General features: G+C 40.8%; 1 protein-coding gene across 1 annotated transcript in view; it reads right to left on the bottom strand.

Annotated features, from left to right (window-relative positions):
* Positions 1 to 20,618, bottom strand: part of MTAP (methylthioadenosine phosphorylase) — a 55,454-nt gene that overhangs the window by 22,462 nt on the left and 12,374 nt on the right. Inside the window, exons 3-4 of the mRNA XM_073345512.1 lie at positions 13,924 to 13,982; positions 7,754 to 7,921 (exon numbers count right to left, since the gene is read on the bottom strand). Coding sequence (XP_073201613.1) covers positions 7,754 to 7,921; positions 13,924 to 13,982 — 227 coding nt within the window. The remainder of the gene's footprint in view (positions 1 to 7,753; positions 7,922 to 13,923; positions 13,983 to 20,618) is intronic.

Raw genomic sequence — 20,618 nt, 5'->3', positions numbered from 1 at the left:
ACAAACAGTTACAGGAAAAAAAAGTCGCTATGCAATAGTGGCATCACATTACCCATGAGAACCGTACCCTGTTTCTCTTCTCCCCAGAATTGTATCTACCAATGAGGTTTCTAATTTTTGGTTCTTGTTTTCCTGCAGAGCCAATGAAGCTATGGCAAGAGGGAGCCAGACTGTATTCTGGTTTCTGCCCCATTATAAGACAAATAGTTAAAAACTACGTTCCTGTTGTGGAATCTTTGAACTTATTATGATGTAAGACCCAAGAAAGAACAAGGTTTGACTTTCAGGTCTAGGTCAAGTCTGCAGTAAAAAGATTTACTTGCAGGGGAGTGGGCCTTATATACACATGAAGTGAATTTCAAGTAACTGAGCTTTATGGGGGTGAACTGTTTGGAGGTATACACGTCTGGGTGAAATCCATTACCTCAGACTGTCTCCAGGGAAGGGGACAGCAGTGTATACCCCTCACCACTGCTATTCCAGCCCTTCATTCCACTTGCACAGAGTAGGAAGGCAGCAGAATTCAGGTAATGGTGGATCCATGGCCTCCTTTCCTGGCTTGCCCTCAAGGATGTTATGTGGGGCTGGTGCAGAGGCCCCACCCTTCCATGGACTAAGAGAGTATGCAAACGTGCCCTGCTGGGCCCCTGTGCCTGTGTCTCCCTTTACACAGCCTGTTATTGGATTTAAGCAGAGCAGCAGGCTGTCCATAGGGTTAATGTACTCTGAGCGAATCTGATATGGAGTCACTGAGGCACAAGAAACATGGAGCCAGACAATATTATTTTTACAGCCACTCTTCAAAGTGAAACTGTAAATATGCAGACTGGCTGAGAGAAGTAGCCTTTGCTAAATGTTTTCATTTTGTATGGAAACTTACGTTTTTCTTGTAGTGTTATATTATATCACTAAGTCCATGCCAGTGGTCAAAATTTGACTAAATCTAAAACCACTTCATTGCGCACCCAGTCCCATTAAGTCCATCCCACATTCCCCTTTCTTCCTCTGCAAAGCATTACTAGTAACAAAGTGGCAAAACTAAAATTCATTATGAAAGCTAATCCTAGTGCTCGGTTTTTTTCTTTTTTGTGGTATCTCGGTTCTGTCTCCGGGGGCATTAAGGAACCCCCTCCCTCCCACCCAGGCAAGAAGCTCCTGCCTTGTAACTGTCTCAGTGGTACGTCATACAGAAAGTTCGAGGAACAAAACTGACAAATGTAGAAGCAGCCTTTTAATGTGGTAACACCTCTTCCCAGAAGCTTGCTTTGCATACCTTCACCACTGAACTTTCCAGTGCAAACAGACTACAGGTTGCATTCTCATCACATTTTTACCAGCAGCTCTCTGCAACAGGTGGGACAGAAACCTGCACAGTGCCTCGGGGAGCAGTGCAGTAGGTCTTCACAAACAACAGCTTGTATCATCAAAAGAACTCTTCCAGACTTACTTCTCTCAAAGGCAATGTCTATGAAAAGGGTGAGGGTGGTGGTCACTGCCTACAACGTGGTTTGTGGCTCAGCTGGGATTTTTGGACAGAAGCAGGGAAAAGATCAGGGAGTTATTTCATTACATTTATAAAACAAAAATCATTAGTTTCTACAATTTGCACGCACACACAGAAATAATCAAAGGCAATAACAACATTTTTAAAAGAACCGGCCCTTAATATATAAAATTACGTACAAAAAAGCACTTTAAAAGAATGGTACTTAGGTTGCAAAGTCAAGCACTCAAAAGTTAAGAAAATGCTAAATTTACAGTTGCCCCTGCAACCTTAATTCTGCCCCCCTCTTGCATATGCAGCCGGGGCACTGCATAAGATAGGGGTCCTGCAGGAAATATAGTGTGTGATCATGTAGTTAAACAAGGGGGCTGCATTAAGGTTGTGCAGGCAACAGCAAATTTAGCATTTCCTAGCTTTCGACTGTTTGACTTTCTTTACATGCAGTCTTTTTGTGTGTAATTTCATTGTTCATTTCCAGAAAAAAAAACAAACAGATAAAAACAAAATTCTATTATGTCCAATTATAACGGCCTCCCCCTTTAGCTACAGGATGAACTATATTAACTGGCAACAGCAGAAGGCTGTTATCCGGGGGTGAGGGGAGGTGGGCTGCTGGCAACGTGCTAGGTCCAGACGATGCTTAGGTAGATGTCAATCTGGTGTTCTCTCTTTCCTACTCTAGGAGGTGGGGGCTCCTGCCTCATGTGATGCCCCCACAAGATGTGGCGGGGAGGTGGTAGGGACTGCTGCTGCTGGGGCCAAGTTATACACGCTTTCTGCTCTTTTGAGACTCAGATCGTGGTTGTACATGATTCTCTGCAATTGTGTGTCTGAGCAAAAGGTCTTTAACCCATGTAGTCATACTGGGACCCTGTAAAGAGAAGCAATGCAAGAAGCCTAGGAGGAAATGAGAAAATCAGTGTGCTGTTATTTGTACCAATAACTGAAAGCTAATTTATTATTTATACAGTGCCTTAAGTTTGCTAGGCACTTTACAAAACAAGACAGATACAGTGCCTACCCTGAGGAGCTTATACTGTCTCACTTTTAGGCATGACAGAATAAGTGAGAGCAACGAATAATAGGGGGAGGAAAGGAGAAACAGCACCTCAGTTGCAATTGTAAGATCACATGGTTACTTGGACTCATGAGGTGAACGTTTTGAAGGTATTCAAATTTTTTTTTTAAGCAGGCATTCAAGAGGGAAGGCAGAGGTGGAACTAGAGAAAAAAAGACTAAAGAATAAGGGGTAGTTAGGGATGTGGGGATGCCCAATGGGTTAGGACTAGTACAGCTGCCCCAGGTAGCTAACAGGAGGAAAACTGAGAGGTGACTGTGAAATAAAGATTTGTAAGAGTGGGAGAGAGAGAGAGAGAGAGAGAGAGAGAGAGAGAAAGAAAGAAAGAAAGAAAGAAAGAAAGAAAGAAAGAAAGAAAGAAAGAAAGAAAGAAGATGGGCAGACAGGAAAAGGTTAAGTACACAAGAGCAGGAGGGGAGTGGCAGACAGGGTAAATGACAAAGGGGACAGACAAAATGTGGAGGTGCAGCTTGAAGAAGTAGGGTCTCCAGGGGAACTGGGAGGGAGGGCTTGGGGCAGAGTGGGGTGGGTAGAAGTTTCCTGCTGGAGCCAGGGAACAGCGAGGGGTGAGACAGCAGGAGAGAGAAGGGTGCAGCTAGGGAAGCAGGTACTTGCAGAGGCCAGGGGAATGGGAGCTGTTGCAAGTGAGAGTGAGGTGACTGCAGCAACCTGCTCCCAAATCGCCTGAAGGAAGGAGCAGGTGATAAAAAGATCCATGACTTGTGATAAATTTGTAAGCGTTGGCAACACTGCATTCTAAGCAAAATGTACATAAATGAGCTACAGCATGACGTGCAAATACAGGAAACAGTTTTTCAAAAAGGGCTTCTATCAGGGGTTCAGCCACTTAGACATGCGCTATATTTAAAATCACACTGGTTTCAGTTTTCCAAGAAACAGCACATCATACAACCAAAGGCACTTGGTGAGAGGTTACAATTTAAAATTAATGGCACTGCAGAAAACAAGCCTAGACATGCAAGCATTCAGCCTTAACAGGCAGTGTAAAACTGCCAGAAGCTAGGATAAAAGAATGAGGAATTTTCCCACAGACTCCTCTTAAGTTGCTAGAGGATGAGACACACAAACAAAAAGTTACACATGCAGTACGTTTACAAAACGTTGGCATTAAATTCACATATTTGCAAAAAGGTATAAATACACTGTTTTTTAATCCCCCAAAACATTCTCAGGTTTTTGTTAGAAACTGGAATGGGTAATCAAGGAAGCAGTCTGCAATGAAGGGGACTCTTTGGGAAGCAAAGCACTGTACACACTACACCTTCATTAGGATTCTTGGGAAACCAGAAATGTTATTAGCAACCCTTCTTCTTTTAAAACACTCCAAGGATTTGTTCCACTCTCTTTCTTTGACCTTTGTCTCTGTTTCCCTCCCTGTGCTCCTATCACTTGACTGTACTGCTCTCCACTTGGTCCCTCTGCTGCACAGTCTCAGCACTGTACTGCTTCTGCAAGAGTCTTTTCCTGTATAGCTCCTATCTACAGCAGTTTTCCTGCATCTCCCCATCTTAATTCAAATCTCTGCTGATTTTTTTCTTTTGCAGATGCTTGAATTTCATGTGTGTGGCAGAATACACTCCTGTACTCACACCCTACACACTACTGCAATAATATTTGTAAAAAATATGCCTTGTAAGATATCATTTGAAAACTCAGAACTCAATGGTCAATAATATCATGGTAAAGTGTATGCAACAACATTATATTCAAAATTAGTAACAGAAGCCAAAATCCGAACTGAAATGTGTTTGCTGATAGGTCAGAATTGCTGGACCAGGATTGTGGCTATACACAGACTCTCAGGGTGTGACCTGCATGCTATTAGACTATTGGTGAGTGGCCCAGGTGGGAACTACAGTAGCAAAGCATGATAAGGCACCCCATGTTGCACGGACAGGGTGACACAGCCCTTCACTAGTCTGGACTGCACCCCAAAATGTCATAAACTACTCCTCATTTCCTGTTGAAAATAATAATTTCACAACCATTATCCACTGATGTCAGAGTAAAATCAGGATCTTGCAGCAAACTGAACTCTAGTGGCTCCCACACACACCACGGAAGTGTTTTTGGTCAGCATCAAGAGTAAAAATCCATCCACACATCAGCACACCTCTACTGGTGTCTAATTGAATAGTGTCAATGAGATCATGTAGTAAGAGACAAAAATAGATACATAGTGAAAATACACTGCCTTTGACCCCTGAATCACTATAAACAATGCTCAAGTATCCAACATTTCTTAAGCAAATGAGCTACTTGTCAGAAAATAACATGCATATATATAAACTAAAAAATAGTAAGAATGTGTGTGTGTGTCTCTCTCTCTCCCGCCATCTCCCTCTCTCAAGTCTTTGCTTGAAGAAAAAGCCATAAAGAAACCTCAGTGAACCTTGCACAGGTGGGTCATAGTAAATAAGGCACCTGGCTTAACAGATGGAGGGATACAAAATATCCCTCAAAGATTCAAAACTCTAAAAATCAGTCTTAAAATAACTTCCCTATAGCATAAGTCATATACAGAATATGTGACAGTTTGAGATGACCAAAATGAATCATTCCTGGCCTCACCACTTGTGAGAATTACACAACCCAAAAGTCATCACACAGAATCCTAAAGTTGCTTGCCCTTGAAGGAGGAGCTCACTGTACAACATGCAAAACAACTGGTTTGTGTGTATGGGTTTTTTTTGGGGGGGGGCGGAGGAGGGAAGCGGGGAAAATGTGTGACATTGAGACAATCATATTTTCTTTTGTGTCAACCAACCAAACTTTATAGATCCAGCTTGTCCTTGAACAAGATAATGTTAAAAAATCCCTAGCTTTGTCTCAACGGACCCTTTTTCCATCACAAGTGAAGCAGAATTTTGAGGCCTTATTCTTGAGCACAACCAATGCAGTTGGACAAAACTGGCAGTCTATCTCCAGAGATGCCCAGTGCTAAAAAAAAAACTTGCCAAAATTCTTTCCACTTTTAAAGTGTTTAGAATTCTATAGACAATTCAAATAGGCCTAATTTCTGTCCCAATTCATAATTTAACAAAGCTGAGTTCTTTGTCAAGTTAAAAACAGTTTATAAAGATGAAATTATTATTGCTTTTGCTTTTATTTTTAGAGATAAGCGCATAAGTCAAGTCTGCTACTCCCAAAAATAATTCTAAAGACTTTCTTAAAGAACTAACTCTCTCCTAGAGCTACTATCACTGCAAGTTCACGGTCATATGCACAATTACTATGGACTCTTCTGTGTAGGCTTGTGAACGACATTCACAGAAGTTAATAAGAGCTGTCGATGCTCAATGCCTCTGAAAATCAGGCCTCTTTTATTTAGGTGCCTAAAGATGATATGAGTGCCTAAATGTAGGCACCTGAATTTGAAAATGATGGCCTTGGTTGTTTACTTTTCTGCCTCACTAAGATCTGCTAACTTGGTTGTCACTGTATGCATGTTTAACAGACATGCACTCAGAACAGATGTAGGTTTCAGAGTAGCAGCTATGTTAGCACCTTAGAGACTAACAAATTTATTTGAGCGTAAGCTTTCATAAGAGCTTACACTCAAATAAATTTGTTAGTTTCTAAGGTGCCACAAGTACTCCTTTTCTTAGAACAGATGTAGATATCCAAAGTAAAACCTTGGATCCATTTACCTGTGTGCACTTTGGGTTCAGAACATTGTGATTTGGGCCCATCTCTAATACAGATATTGCTCTTCAAGATCAGGGCTATAAATGAAAATAAAGGTTTCACACCTCTTAAGTAAGCCATAACTCATAACAGAGCACAAGTTACCCTTGCAGCCCACAGTCCTAGTGCAGCCTCACTGTTTATTATTGTAAATGTCATACTTCCTCTCCTTAAATAAGTTTGTGTTGTCCCTGATTTTTGGGCATATACTTTGAAAGCCAGTGTCACGTAATTGGGCACAGACAGGCTGAGAGCTGAAGGGTAAACATTTAAAGTCTCACAAACAGACATATCTCATTCTGGTAAGTCATGAGACACTAGGAAAATAAACTAACGAAGTTTAAGTCACAGGCTGTTTATATGTTCATTTCTACAAACTGAGTAATTAAAAGCTAAGAAGAGTCAGAAAAGAAAAAAAAAAAGGCTACTGACAAGCACAATCCACTCATTATTACATTATGTTTGAGTTTATGCTTCTAAAAGTCCAGGAGACGAAGAAGAATAGAGCTGTGGTTTTATCTGGTAGCAACAAGGGCCAGATTCTCATGTCAGATGTGTGCTTCCCATTCCTATATAGCTACTGCTTCTGCGTGCATGAACATAGTAGCTCGTGTTTTTAAATGCATGTTGCTGCAACCCACGCATCTGATACAGGAACTGAGCCTTGACAATGAATCCTAGTTATTTAGATCTTCACTGTTGATCAGATCAGTGCAGTGCAGTGCAGATTCAGCAAACCTATTTTTTCTTATTCTCTAAAGGGCCTTGTCCATATCTAGACTTACACAGCCACGAAAGCATTGCTTCAGGATTTCTTCTAGTACACACAGTAGACAAAACTTCAACAGCATTTGAAACAAAAATACAGGTTGTTTAATGCCTTTAATAAAGCTTTTCTTTTGCAAGGGCTACTACTTGAATGCACTAATCCTGGTTAAGTGCCCAATCCTCACTCAGTCAATTCACTTTGTATTTTTGTGCCTCAGTTCCCCATCTGTAAAATGGGCATAATAATCCTCACATTCTTCAACCTTTTCTCTCTCGTCTATTAGACTGTAAGATATTTGAGGCATAGGCTGCCTCTTACTATGTGCTTGTACAGCACCCACAACTGGGGTTTTGTTGGGGCCTCTCGATGCTACCATAATACAAATAATAAAATCATCAAGGTGACTTCCTCCATGAAATGAAGTCAAAAGCCTTTCCCCATCTCATAAGATGCTCCCTTTTTGGCTCCAATACTGAAGACTGTGACTTCAAGCCAGTGAGCCTTAAATGTTTATTAATTGTTATTATCATAGCACCAAGGAGCCCCCCGTCATGGACCAGGACCCCATTGTGCCAGGCGCTGTACAAACACACAATAAAAGACATTTCCTGCCCTAATGAATTTACCATTTAAGTTAAAAGCAAATATGACTGGATGGCTCTACTTTACAAAACACATCACATTGCTCCTTTACCTGTCAATGAACTGGTCGATCATAACAATATCTCCAGGCTGTATTTCTTCTCTTAATGAACCACAGGCGGTAGTTACTAAAATATGAGTACAACCCTCTTCTTTCAATGCCCAGATGTTGGCACGGAAGTTGACATTTGTTGGCATAATAGTATGGTGTCTCCCATGCCTGCAAAGACAGAAGTGGGAAGTGAGATGAATAAAATAAAATTAAACAACCAACCAACCAATGAGGAGTTCAGGAAATGTAATTTGCCTAGCAAAGCTACAAATGGAACTGTATTATAACTTACACTGTTGCCAACTCTGAGGATTTTATCACGAGTCTTGGGATATTTGATGTATTTCTTAAAGTATCAGCTCCTGGAGTCATGTGAACGTGAGAATTTCAGCTTTCACTTTTTAAAAAAGAATAAGTTTCTAGCTTTCATGGTTGTAGAGGAAAGCTTGAAAACATGACCTGAGTGCACCCTAATGGTAGGAAACCCCAGAAAGTAAATATGAAGTACCCAAAATTTATTATTTTTTTAAAAATCTTATGGTTTCTGAATACTTGGTTGACAATACTGGTTGACAACCCCTTGGTTGACAAGGGGTTGACAATACTGAACTTCCCATGTACTGTAATCCATTTATGGATTTACTTGCACAAGAGCCCACACAAAAATTCTGTCTGTAGGTTCCATTTACTTGGCCCCCATTGTTACTTCTCGTATGATGTGCCAGTGCTGTTATCAGAAGAAGAGTGGCTCTGTGACACTGTAATATTCTATCATCCCTCTCCAGCAGCAGATGTGTTTAATTTTATAAATATAAAGGTTATTTTTCTGTCAGCATTATGACCACCATCTGGGATCTGAAAGTCAAGCTGGGTTCTTTTACCTCTTACATCTTCACTATTATAAATAGAGATAAGTAGTAAAGATAAGATTCTGCACTCAGAACAAAACCAGCAATGTCTAATGATAAAATGGGCAGAAAAGTATCCAGCTCACCCTTCCATCCACAGCTCTCACAGAGCCTGTAGTAGTAAGATAAAAAAGTTAAAGGGGGGAGTGGAAGATTTAACACCCCATCCCTCTCGAAAAAGTGCACAAACATGGTATTTCCTCCACCCCTCATCTTTTCAAATCATGGTGGGGAAGCTGTATGACATTCAATCTTTCCTTCTTTCTTTGGAAGAGGATGCAATACTACCCCGGGGCTAGGTCTACATTAAAATCTTACATCCGGGTTTGCTAAACTAGCATCTAAAATGGCTTACCCAGCCTCTCCAGAATGGTAATAAACTCCATTTTTAGACCACCACACGTCAGTCAAATACACTACGTTAAAAAGGATATTGAACACTGCTGTCCACGTCAGTCCAGACAATCAAGTTCTATACTGACCAAGGTATATGGGAGAGTCGTGTTTGACATTGTCTAAAGAGGCAGAACAAAAATACTATGGTATACACCTAATATCAGGATAAGGCTACTAATATTTTGTTGTTGTTGTTTGGTCCTTGGGAATCCTAGTGTATAGTTTTAAAGATATACAAAGAAGCATAATTAGACACACTATAAGTTCCAGTTTGCATGTCTGTATCTCAGAGTACCATGTTCTTGTTGAGCAGGGGAAGGGGAAAGGAGTATCACACTAAGGCATAGATGGCAGGGGAAAAAAAGAATAGTTACATAAACATAAGTGCAATGAAATGACCCAAGTCTCCCCAAACTAGTAATATAAACAGGCTATCAGACAGTATTATATTTCAAAGTAACATGTGGGAGGTAGCCACACGACCCCCACTAATATTAATGGGACTTACATGGCAAAATCCTGGGACGTAATGCAAGACTTCCCACAGGGCGGCACATAACTTATTTTAACCAAAATAATCAAGGATATCAGTAATCACATGAAGGGCCATGGTAAGTAATATGGCTAACCTCAAATTCTTCAGCTCTGAAAGAACTACAGTGACTACCCCACCCAATTCACAGATTTATTTTTTTTTAATTCAAGCCTCTCTTGGTTTTCTGTGCTTATGTAATAGGACATTTTTCCTTTTTACTGGAAAATATTTCATGACCTCATCTTTAATAAACTAGATAGTTAAGGCTATGAAAAGAATCCAAAGGGAAAAAGGCCAACGGAAACACAGCAGAAGACAAAAAGTACCCAAAGAAACAAATATTGGAGAAATCCAACCAGATGCGATTTCCACAATCAGCAATTGCATCCAGCCACAAAAGAGTTTGGAAAGGAGAAAATAAAGAGGAAAATAAAATCGCAAACTAAGGCAAACACAGAATCTACCCACCATACTCAAATAGTGACATATTAGCAGGTGTGCTATATCCACCCTTAAAAATTATAAACTCAATTCTGTATAGAAAATGGAAGAGAAAAAACAAAAAAAGATTTTACTTAGCAGAGAACTAGATACTGTAGTATGAAGATGGCAACCACTCCAAAATCCTACATTTTACTATGTAAGCCTCAGGAGGTGTCAAGACCAGAGTAAGCCAAGCAGGACCCAAGGCCTATCTACCTTTAAGAGAAACTGTAAAATAGATCGCATTTTATACAGTGCATAAAAGAGGCATATTACTGCCCACATGACAGTGACTTTACTAGAGGAAAAGACCATAGTAGAAAAGAAGATAGCAGCACAAGAAAATATGGGAAATTTCTGCCCCCCCCCTTTTTAAATTAAAAAAATTAGGGCTGTCAATTAATCACAGTTAACTCATGTGATCACCTCAAAAAAATTAATATCATGATTTTAAAAAATTAATATCATGATTAATCACACTGTTAAACAATAGAATACCAATTGAAATTTATTAAAAAATTTGGATGTTTTTCTACATTTTCAAATATATCAATTTCAATTACAACACAGAATACAAAGTGTACACTGCTCACTTTATATTATTTTTGTTTACAAATATTTGCACTGTAAAAATGATAAAAGAAATTGTATTTTTCAATTCATCTCTTACAAGTTCTGTAGTGCAATCTCTTAATCATGAATGTGAAACTCACAAATATAGTTTTTTTGTTACATGCCTGCACTCAAAAACAAAACAATGTAAAACTTCAGAGCCTACAAGTCTAGTCACTCCTACTTTTTGTTCAGCCAATTGCTAAGACAAACAAGTTTGTTTACATTTATGGGAGAAAATGCTGTCCACTTCTTAATTATAATGTCACCAAAAAGTGAGAACAGGCATTGGCAGGGCATTGTTGTAGCTGGCGTCGCAAGATATTTACATGCCAGATGTGCTAAAGATTCATATGTCTCTTCATGCTTCAGCCATCGTTCTAGAGGACACGCTTCCATGCTGATGACGCTCATTCAAAATATAATGTGTTAATTAAATTTGTGACTGAACTCCTTGGGGGAGAATTGTATGTCTCCGGCTCTGCATTACCTGCATTCTGCATATATTTCATATTATAGCAGTCTCGGATGATGACCCAGCACATGTTGTTCATTTTAAGAACACTTTCACTGAAAATTTGACAAAATGCAAAGAAGACATCAATGTGAAATTTCTAAAGATAGCTACAGCAGTCAACCCAAGGTTTAAGAATCTGAAGTGCCTTCCAAAATCTGAGAGGGATGAGGTATGGAGCATGCTTTCAGAAGTCTTCAAAGAGCAACACTCTGATGCAGAAACTGCAGAACCCAAACCACCAAAAAAGAAAATCAACCTTCCGCTGGTGGCATCTGACTCAGATGATGAAAGTGAACATACATCGGTCTGCACTGCTTTGGATCCTTATCGAGCAAAACCCATCATCCACATGGACACATGTCCTCTGAAATGCTGGTTGAGCATCAAGGGACATATGAATTTTTAGCGCATCTGGCATGTAAATATCTTGTGACTCCGGCTACAACAGTGCCATGCAAAAGCCTGTTCTCACTTTCAGGAGACATTGTGAACAAGAAGTAGGCAGCATTATCCTCTGCAAATGTAAACAAACATGTTTGTCTGAGCGATTGGCTGAACAAGAAGTAGGACTGATTGGACTTGTAGGCTCTAAAGTTTTACACTGTTTTATTTTTGAATGCAGGGGTTTTCTTTGTACAAAATTCTACATTTGTAAGTTCAACTTTCATGATAAAGAGATTGCACTACTGCACTTGTATTAGGGGAATTGAAAAATACTATTTCTTTTGTTTTTTACAGTTCAAATTTTTGTAATAAAAATAAATATAAAGTGAGCACAGTATACTTTGTATTCTGTGTTGTAATTGAAATCAATATATTTGAAAATGTAAAAACCACCCAAAGTATTTAAATACATAGTATTGTATCATTGTTTAACCGTGCGATTATTTTTTTAAATCGCACAATTAATCACGATTAATTTTGTTTAATCGCTTGACAGCCCTACAAAAAATTAAACCTTGGCTGTATCCAGAATGCAAAATCCAATTTTCTCTAGATTTGCTGGAGGATCTCTTGGAGGTCTCAAAGACGTATATTGTAAGCTCTCTCTCTATCACTAAAGTTTCAGCACACGCATACACATCCCAGCTCTCCCTATCTCTTTAACAAAGTCATCTTTTCAACCAAGCATTCACTGGAGCTAAAGAGGCATTAACAACAACAAAAAACCAACCAAACAAAATTCCAATAGTCTGGCTAAAAATCCTTTCCTCTCATAATTGTTCGGCCTTCAGTTCCTTGTGATGGCATAACTGCACTAGTTCTACAGGTGCCAGAGTGTCTTTCAGAGTAAACAATATCTAGATTTCTAACTTAAAAAGGAAACAGAAAAAAGTCTGCCAATTTTTTGGGGGAAAAGAGGGAACAAGCCCCTTCTTCCTACCCCTCACTTTTGCAAGTCATCTTTAAGGCTGTATTTTCTTTTTTTTCCCCCCCTTTTCTTTTTTTATGTGGAGGGGATTAGACCGGATGATTCTGCTGATGAAACCACAGTGACACATTTACATTTTCCTTCAAGCAAATGTCTCCAGCAGCTGCACTTTTTCTTGTCAGTCAGTCAGGGCAGAACATGTGCAGTACCCCAAACATCCTTTGTAAAACATCACCGATAGCAGAGGGAAATGCTTCATGAAGCTACAGGAACTGTTTAGATGCTCATTAAACATGCACAGGAGTGATTTTTCCTTTCCAACATCTAAAAATTAACCACATGCCCCCCCAAAAAGTAGCAAGGGCACAACTCCTTAAGAACCATTTACATGCAAAGTTTCAACCTTCACCCAGGTTAGCTGTCATCATGACTAGATGAAATTAGATTTAAAAAATTCCAAAAACCTAGGAAGAGTCCTTACTAAGTTCAAACGTGGCTGGATAACATTTCCTCAAATTTCCACCCCCACCACCTTTATACCTATTTCCAGCCTTACGAAGGACCCCAGAAATGATCTGGCAAAAGCTATGAGGTGGTTATAAACCTTTTTTGGCTACAAGTGAAAGGCACACTACATTTCTATGGTATTTTCTCTCTATTGGATAACACCACAAAGCAGATTCTTTTACTGCATCTGCTTTCATTTTAAATCTGAAAGAGTACAATGCCTTTGTCACTGAAAGGTGGATTGGATCACTGTAGGATCAATTATGCCTGGAAGGACGAGTTGAATCAGAACAGCTGTACCTCTTACATAAAGTTCTAGTCTCTAATACAGCAGACCCTTGATAGAGAGCACATTGCTATAGCACGGATTCACATACAGGGCAGTCACAGCGATGGATCCCAAATTTAAATATTTAAATTGGAATCCATGGTAACGCAGCCCCCGGTCTAATGCAATCCCCGCGTTAATGCGGTATCGCGCATGGATCCCGAACCCCACGTTCTAGCGAGGGTCCAGTGTAGCACTAAAACAAAGTTCTGTTGAACCAGTGGAGACTGAAATTGAGCTAGGGTTTGTGAATGGATAGTGTTTTACAAGAGTTCCAGATGCCTGAACTGCTCTATAAAGGACAAAATTATGTCACACAGACCAACTTTAAGCTCCTGATTCTTCTCCCAACTGAAGTCAATGGAAGTTTTGCCATTTGCAGGATCAGACCTAATTTGCTAGTCATAAGAAGCAGTTAGTCCATCTGACACAGACAGAAAAAGGAAACATCTTCAACAAACCACTTTATTTAAGACATGAGGAACGCAAAAATCCTTTGAAGAGCTCTTTACCTTGCTAGAAGCACACAGTCAACATTTTTTATCTTTCCCAATATCAAAGCATCCGACGGCTGCAAAAAAACAAAACAAGGAACAGTCACAATATGCCAGCAAGATCAGAAACATCTACCGATATTTATGCTGATCAATATCACTATGAAAAGAAATAAAAGTTTACTGCTGTAACCTCACATTTTCTTCAGCTCATAAATAACTGCAATTTAATGTGACTGATTACTAAAGCCAGCAGACTCAAACAGATGACTAAAAACTAGAACTGGAAGGGCATATTTTGCAATCACATGGTTTCAGTGTATTAATACCATCACTAACATTTGAAGTCCAACCACATATTTCACACAGCTGTTCAAACATGTTACAAAAGAACAGGTTAGACAAACATCTATAAAGGTATACTTAACCCTGCGACAGCACAGGGAGTTGGACTAGACAAATCTGTAACGTCCCTTTCAGCCCTCAATTTCTATGATAAACATTAAAAAACCCAATACACTAAGGTTACCTTTAAAAGTAATTGCATCCATGGTAACTTTTGTTTTTTCATAGCATTCTATGTAATACAGGTGTCACCCCTTAATTGGAAATGCTAATTATTTTGTTAACTGATCATCTGCATTTTAAAAAAGATATTAGCAGATGAGTTTTCAGGAAACTTGTTAATTTGATACATGATTAAAAATATACACAGAAGATATACAAGTAACATTATAAATAACACTTTCTTTTCTTACAGCACTATTAGAGAGAGTTTTGCAAAAACTGACCATTCAGGCAGTGTTGAAATACAGTAGATCAGTGGCTCCCATATTTTACTGGTTCATCATATACAACCTTCTTAGAAGAAAAGATGTTAGGTCTTAATAGTCTTAAGTATTTACAGACTCATTTTAAAACAAGTTTTGAATTTGGCTGGTGGAGATCTGCCTGGGAAAAATAAGAAGAGAAGGGACCTGGGTGGAAGGGCTACAGGACATGAGGTTTACAGCTGGCCAGGAATTTTTCATTAAAATAGTTTATTGTCGGAAAATGCCAATTTGTTGAAACCAAAATTCTGTGGGAACCTATTGGCTTTCTCAGACCCAGAATGGCATTTCTAGTCAAAAGCAGAGACAGACCCACCTCACAATAGCGTGATGGTCAAGGCACTCATTTAGAATATGAGTGACCTTGGTTCAAATCTGTGGTCTGCCTGATTTAGACAAGTGCCCTGACCATCAGGCTATTATGTATTCTGAAGTCAGGGATCTCTCTCTGTTGTGTTATTTTGGGGGGTTTGTTTTTTGTTAAAAACTGCGAGAGATCTCAGTTTCATCCTGATGCAGAACAGTAACATTTTTTGAAATCATGAAAATATCATGATACAGGAAAACAGTTTCCTACCCAGGTCTAAGGAGGTTAGACTAAAGGTATGGATTCTGGCTGGAGTGCACGGAGGGGGGAGGGGCTCTGGTGGGGTGGAGGGAGAAAATAACAAGCAGGGAGGGGTGTGATGTGGTGTGGCATGTGTGTAAATAAAAGGAAGCTAGCAAACAGGAGTGGCTAACAGGAGAGTTTTGCGAGAGAGTTCTCCACGTGAAGGAGGGGCGGTTACGTGACCCTTGGGGTAAGTTTGTTGTCTGTAATGTCTGTGTTTGTGATGTGCTTACTGCTTAACTGAAATATACTGTGTGGTCTGTTTGTTTGGGGGACCGTGTGCTGAGTCTAATGGCCTGCTAGACAAGGCTAAGAGCGTCTTAAAGAGGCTTTGATACCTAATTCCTTTAGCACCCATCAGCCCTTAACCAGGGGGCAAGGCTACTCAGGAAGACCAGGGCTTTAAAAAGCCCGCTCCTATGTGACCAGAGGCGCTAGTAGGGTGACCAGATGTCCCGATTTTATAGGGACAGTCCCAATTTTGGGGTCTTTTTCTTATATAGGCTCCCATTACCCCCCACCCCCATCCCGATTTTTCACATTTGCTGTCTGGTCACCCTAGGCGCTAGCGAACAGGAGAGTTTTGCGAGGGAGTTTAGAAGTGTAGTGTGAGGGGGGGCTAGATACACTTACCATTCAGAAGTTTTAAAAGAACACTCAGATGAGGAAACTACAGACCCCAAATCACCAAAAAACAACAATGCCATGCGAACGCCTGTTCTCGCTTTTTGGTGACATTGTGATTAAGAAGTGGACAACATTATCTCCCGTAAACGTAAACAAACTTGTTTGTCTGAGCAATTAGCTGAAGTAGGACTGAGTGGACTTGTAGGCTCTAAAGCTTTACATTGTTTTATTTTTGCATGCAGTTATTTTTTGTACATAATTCTACATTTGTAAGTTCAACTTTCATGATAAAGAGATTGCACTACAGTACTTGTATTAGGTGAATTGAAAAATACTATTTCTTTTACCATTTTTACAGTGCAAATATTTGTAATAAAAATAACTATAAAGTGAACACTGTACACTTTGTATTGTGTTGCAATTGAAATAAATATATTTGAAAATGAAGAAAACATCCAAAAATATTTAAATAAATGGTATTCTATTATTGTTTAACAGCGCGATTAATTTTTTTAATCGCTTGACAGCCTTACAAACCATCTCCCTTGCTCTATATACCCATAATCAGTGCTACAAAACGTCAGCCACTAATTTTGAAAATGACATTAAGAGGGACTCATGGTGCATTACCTTCATTTATGCTGATAACATACTTTCTGGATAAAAAGTGAAGAGACTGCACCTCAGCATCTAACATCCTAAAAGCTTGGAAGGAGGGAGAAGAAAAGGGCCCTAGGCAGCAGCCTACTTGTTAGTGTTCTAGAGGGCCCACAAATACAGCGGGTCAGGAATTGTTCAACAAAATGGGTTTTCATCAGAAAACGTCCATTTGTTGAAACCAAAACTTTAGAGTGGAAAGGGTCGATTTTGATGAAATTTTCATTGGGAAGGTTTCTGAGGTCCAGGATGGAGTTTCTGGTCAAAACCAGAGAAAGACAGAGACTCTGACTTCACAGCCCCATGGCTAGGTCACCCACCTGAATGTGGGAAACCAGAGACTTGAATCTGGGTCTCCCATGTCCCAGCTGAGTGCCCTAACCAGCAGGCTATTGTGAGGTGGCAAAGTGCCTGTCTCACAAGTTTCCATGAAAAACTAGAAAAGTTTTAGGGTTTTATTATCCTGATGCAAAACAAGATTTTTTGTTGTTTTTGAAATCTTGAAACTTTTCATGAAAGCCATTTCTCACCTAGCTCTAAGCCTCAGTATATCAAATGGAAAAGTCCCTCCCCTTCCTGCCTACCTATTCCCAACCTTACCCCACAGTGGTATCATCTCCATCACTGGGAAATACCATTGCTTAAATAGAGCCATATACCCTAATAAGTTGATGGTACTTCTACTAACTCTGCCATCCTCAAACCTGTTACCTTACTAAAAGGTTTAGGGCGGGCAAACTTTTTGGCCTGAGGGCCACATCGGGTTTCCAAAATTGTATGGAGGGCTGGTTAGGGGAGGCTGTGTCTCTCCAAAGAGCCAGGCATGGCCCGGCCCCCCGCCTCCTATCCGACCTCCCCCCACTTCTCGCTCTCTGATGGCCCCCCCGGGACTCCTGCCCCATCCAACCCCCCGTCCCCTGACGGCCCCCCCGGGACTCCAGCCCCATCCAACCCCCTGTCCCCTGACGGCCCCCCCCCCCCGGGACTCCAGTCCCATCCAACCCCCCGTCCCCTGACGGCCCCCCCCGGGACTCCAGCCCCATCCACCACCCCCTGCTCCCTGACCACCCCCTACCCCTGACTGCCCCCCTCTCATTCCTGACTTGCCCCCCGGGACCCCTGCCCCATCCAACCACCCCTTCTCCCTGCCCCCCAACGCCCCATCCAATTCACCCCCCTTCCCCCCAGGGACCCCTGTCCCCATTCAACCCCCCTGTTCCCCACCCTCTGACCACCCCCCCCAACTCCCCTGCCTTCTATCCAACACCCCTTACCGCACTGCCTGGAGCACTGGTGGCTCTGCAACTGCGCTGCCTGGCCGCCCAGAGCATTGCGCCAGTGGCGTGGTGCGCTGAGGCTGTGGGGGAGGGGGAACAGCAGGGAAGGGCCGGGAAACAGCCTCCAGGGCCAGGAGCTCAGGGGCCAGGCAGGAGGGTCCCGCGGGCTGGATGTGGCCCGTGGGCCTAGTTTGCCCATCTCTGGTTTAGGGCCTCATTTTCAGAGATGTTGAGCTTCTGCGGCTCCTGTTGACAAAAATTAGAATGGCAACTCCTCCGAGATTCTGAAAACCAGGCCCTAAATAAGTGGAAATGAAGCTGTGCACCAAAAAGTTTAAGCCACCTTCTTCAGTGCCAGTCATTCCACTGTTATCCTGGGTCTTAGAACCAAAATAGACATTTACAAAATCTTTTAATTTTACTTCTTTCTTGATCATAATTACTAATTTATTAACTATCTTCCCAATGTTTAAAAATATCCACCCATACAATTTTAGAAATGCTATGATGTCTAATACTTCCCATAGGAACACTATTTGTAGTTTAATGCTAAGTACAATATCTCAGTTGTCATTTGATTTTATATCTGCTGTTTTATTCTCATTACATGGTCTCTTCAAGTGCTGTATTTTATTGGACTATGTATCATGCTTTAAAGTCTGCCAGAAATGGAATCACAATGCCTTTAGAAAAAGGGAATTGTCCAGAGGATTTATCATATCCTGATTTTTTAGAAAGTCCCTATTTAATTTTAACCTACTGACATTTGAAACATCTCATTAACCTGGCTATATCCCTTACCAAATGCTTACTCACTGTTCTGAGCCAGATGTGGCTTTGGGAGAGCAGTTTCCTTAGGCATCAGGATAGAGAAAACCCTTATTGTCTAGTTACCAAGCGATTTTGTTCTTACAACATTCCATAACACAACTCACTACACAGCTAGTGTTTATCAATTTATGAAGTATCGCAGCAAATTTGCTGTGTACCTTAAAATCATCCATAACATAGCTCAGAGCTAATGCTGCAGGATAGTAAAATAATGTGTGTGTTTAAAGCCACAGTTAATAAGATCTACTGAAATTGAATACCTCATATCAGAAGAAAAATCAGAGAACAGAACAGTAGATTGATGCATTAGCTCTTTCACATTGCAAAGTGTAGATTCAAGTGTATTTGGAATTATAAATAAAATTATTTTGGTGGCCTCAATCTAGATGCTATGAGACATTTTTCCACATCATCATATTTTGGTACACTTTGCAGTCTGAGGTTTGATGGGGGAAATGCAGGGATCCCTGTGATGGCATAGCAGTAGTGCACCGGGTCAGATTTCAAAGTTGCAAGACCAATCAGTCCAATTCTCAATTTCCCTCACTATGGCACAATTTCCTTCTATATGCTTGTGAGAAAACATCAATATGCACATTTAATAATAATGAAAGTTTCCCCACATTGTCCCACCAATTTACCCCAAACTATGATCTGAAGAGACCTTTCCAAGGGCAAGAGGACAGTTAAATCTTCCATGTACATAAAGCCCCAGAATTATATACTAAGACAGCCAATAAAAGGTGTCAATTGCAATGGCAATTTTCCAATATGCACAATTTCCACTGAGAACATTACTAAAACCAGCAGCTAATCTCATATAGGGGAAATGTCAGATGGCAACCATTTTGTTTTTGCTATTCTAGCCTGGATTCAAGACAACATCTTAGAGGTGAAAGGATCTCTGTTCTATATGAGACGCTTGTTTTAGTTTTGGGAGCAGGGTGGGGTAGATGGAGGGATGCAAGTGAATAAGTCCCCTTCATCCTCTTCCCAGTACTCTTGCAGATTTTACAGGGTGGTTGGAAATTCAAATATCTTCCTCTAATTCAGCTTTCCCCCTACCTTATTACCTCCCCACCATGGCCAATTGCCAGAGTCCACATTTACTCTGTTCTCCCCCCGTGTCCCTTACACTCACAAAGTCTTCCCCAACACCACTTTTGTTGGAGGTAGAGTTCTCCTTCCAGATCTTGGACCCTACAGGGTAGTGTTGAACCCCATGAAAAAGATATACAGGTTTAGGTTTCCACACAGGTTCCTCCCCATAAAATAACTGTTATTGCCACGTATCATATGTCTTATGAACTGCACTGGTAGAAGATGGTAAACATACAGCAAAATATCACATGGATGGTTGTTCTGAACAGTGCTCAGTTTCCTGTTTTGCAGATATTATGGAAGATTTGCGTTTAATTTCCCATTTTATTATACACTACCTACGTAAAGTCACTTACGCTGTCTGCCTCAGTTCCCCACCAGTAAAATGGGAATAACAACACTCCTTTTCTTCCATCCTTTTTCTGCCTGGTCTATTTAAATTACAAGCTCTCTGGGGTACGGACTGTCTCTTACTATGTGCTTGCGCTATAGGTATAAACAGTTGGCTAAACAAACAGACATAGGGTGAGATTCTCACCTTAGCTCCAGCCACTTTTGCTTGGTAAAAGGGATGGAGTAACATAAAGCCTCTGAAAGCCTAGAATCTGGCTGGTAGGGAATTCCTCCCTGCACAGGACCAGCAAAAGACAGTCGTAAGGCTGCCTCACAAGGATCCCCTTGTAAATCTTGGTGTAGGGGGGAGTACCAGGGTGGGGTCACAGCAAGTAATACTGCAGAGATCCTAAGTAGTGCTGAGGCCCAGAGGCTGCCAGGGAAGGC

This window comes from Lepidochelys kempii, chromosome 5, assembly GCF_965140265.1.
Source record: "Lepidochelys kempii isolate rLepKem1 chromosome 5, rLepKem1.hap2, whole genome shotgun sequence".
NCBI classification, from domain to species: domain Eukaryota; kingdom Metazoa; phylum Chordata; order Testudines; family Cheloniidae; genus Lepidochelys; species Lepidochelys kempii.
Note: the sequence above shows the minus strand (reverse complement) of the source record. Positions and strands in the feature narration are given on the sequence as shown.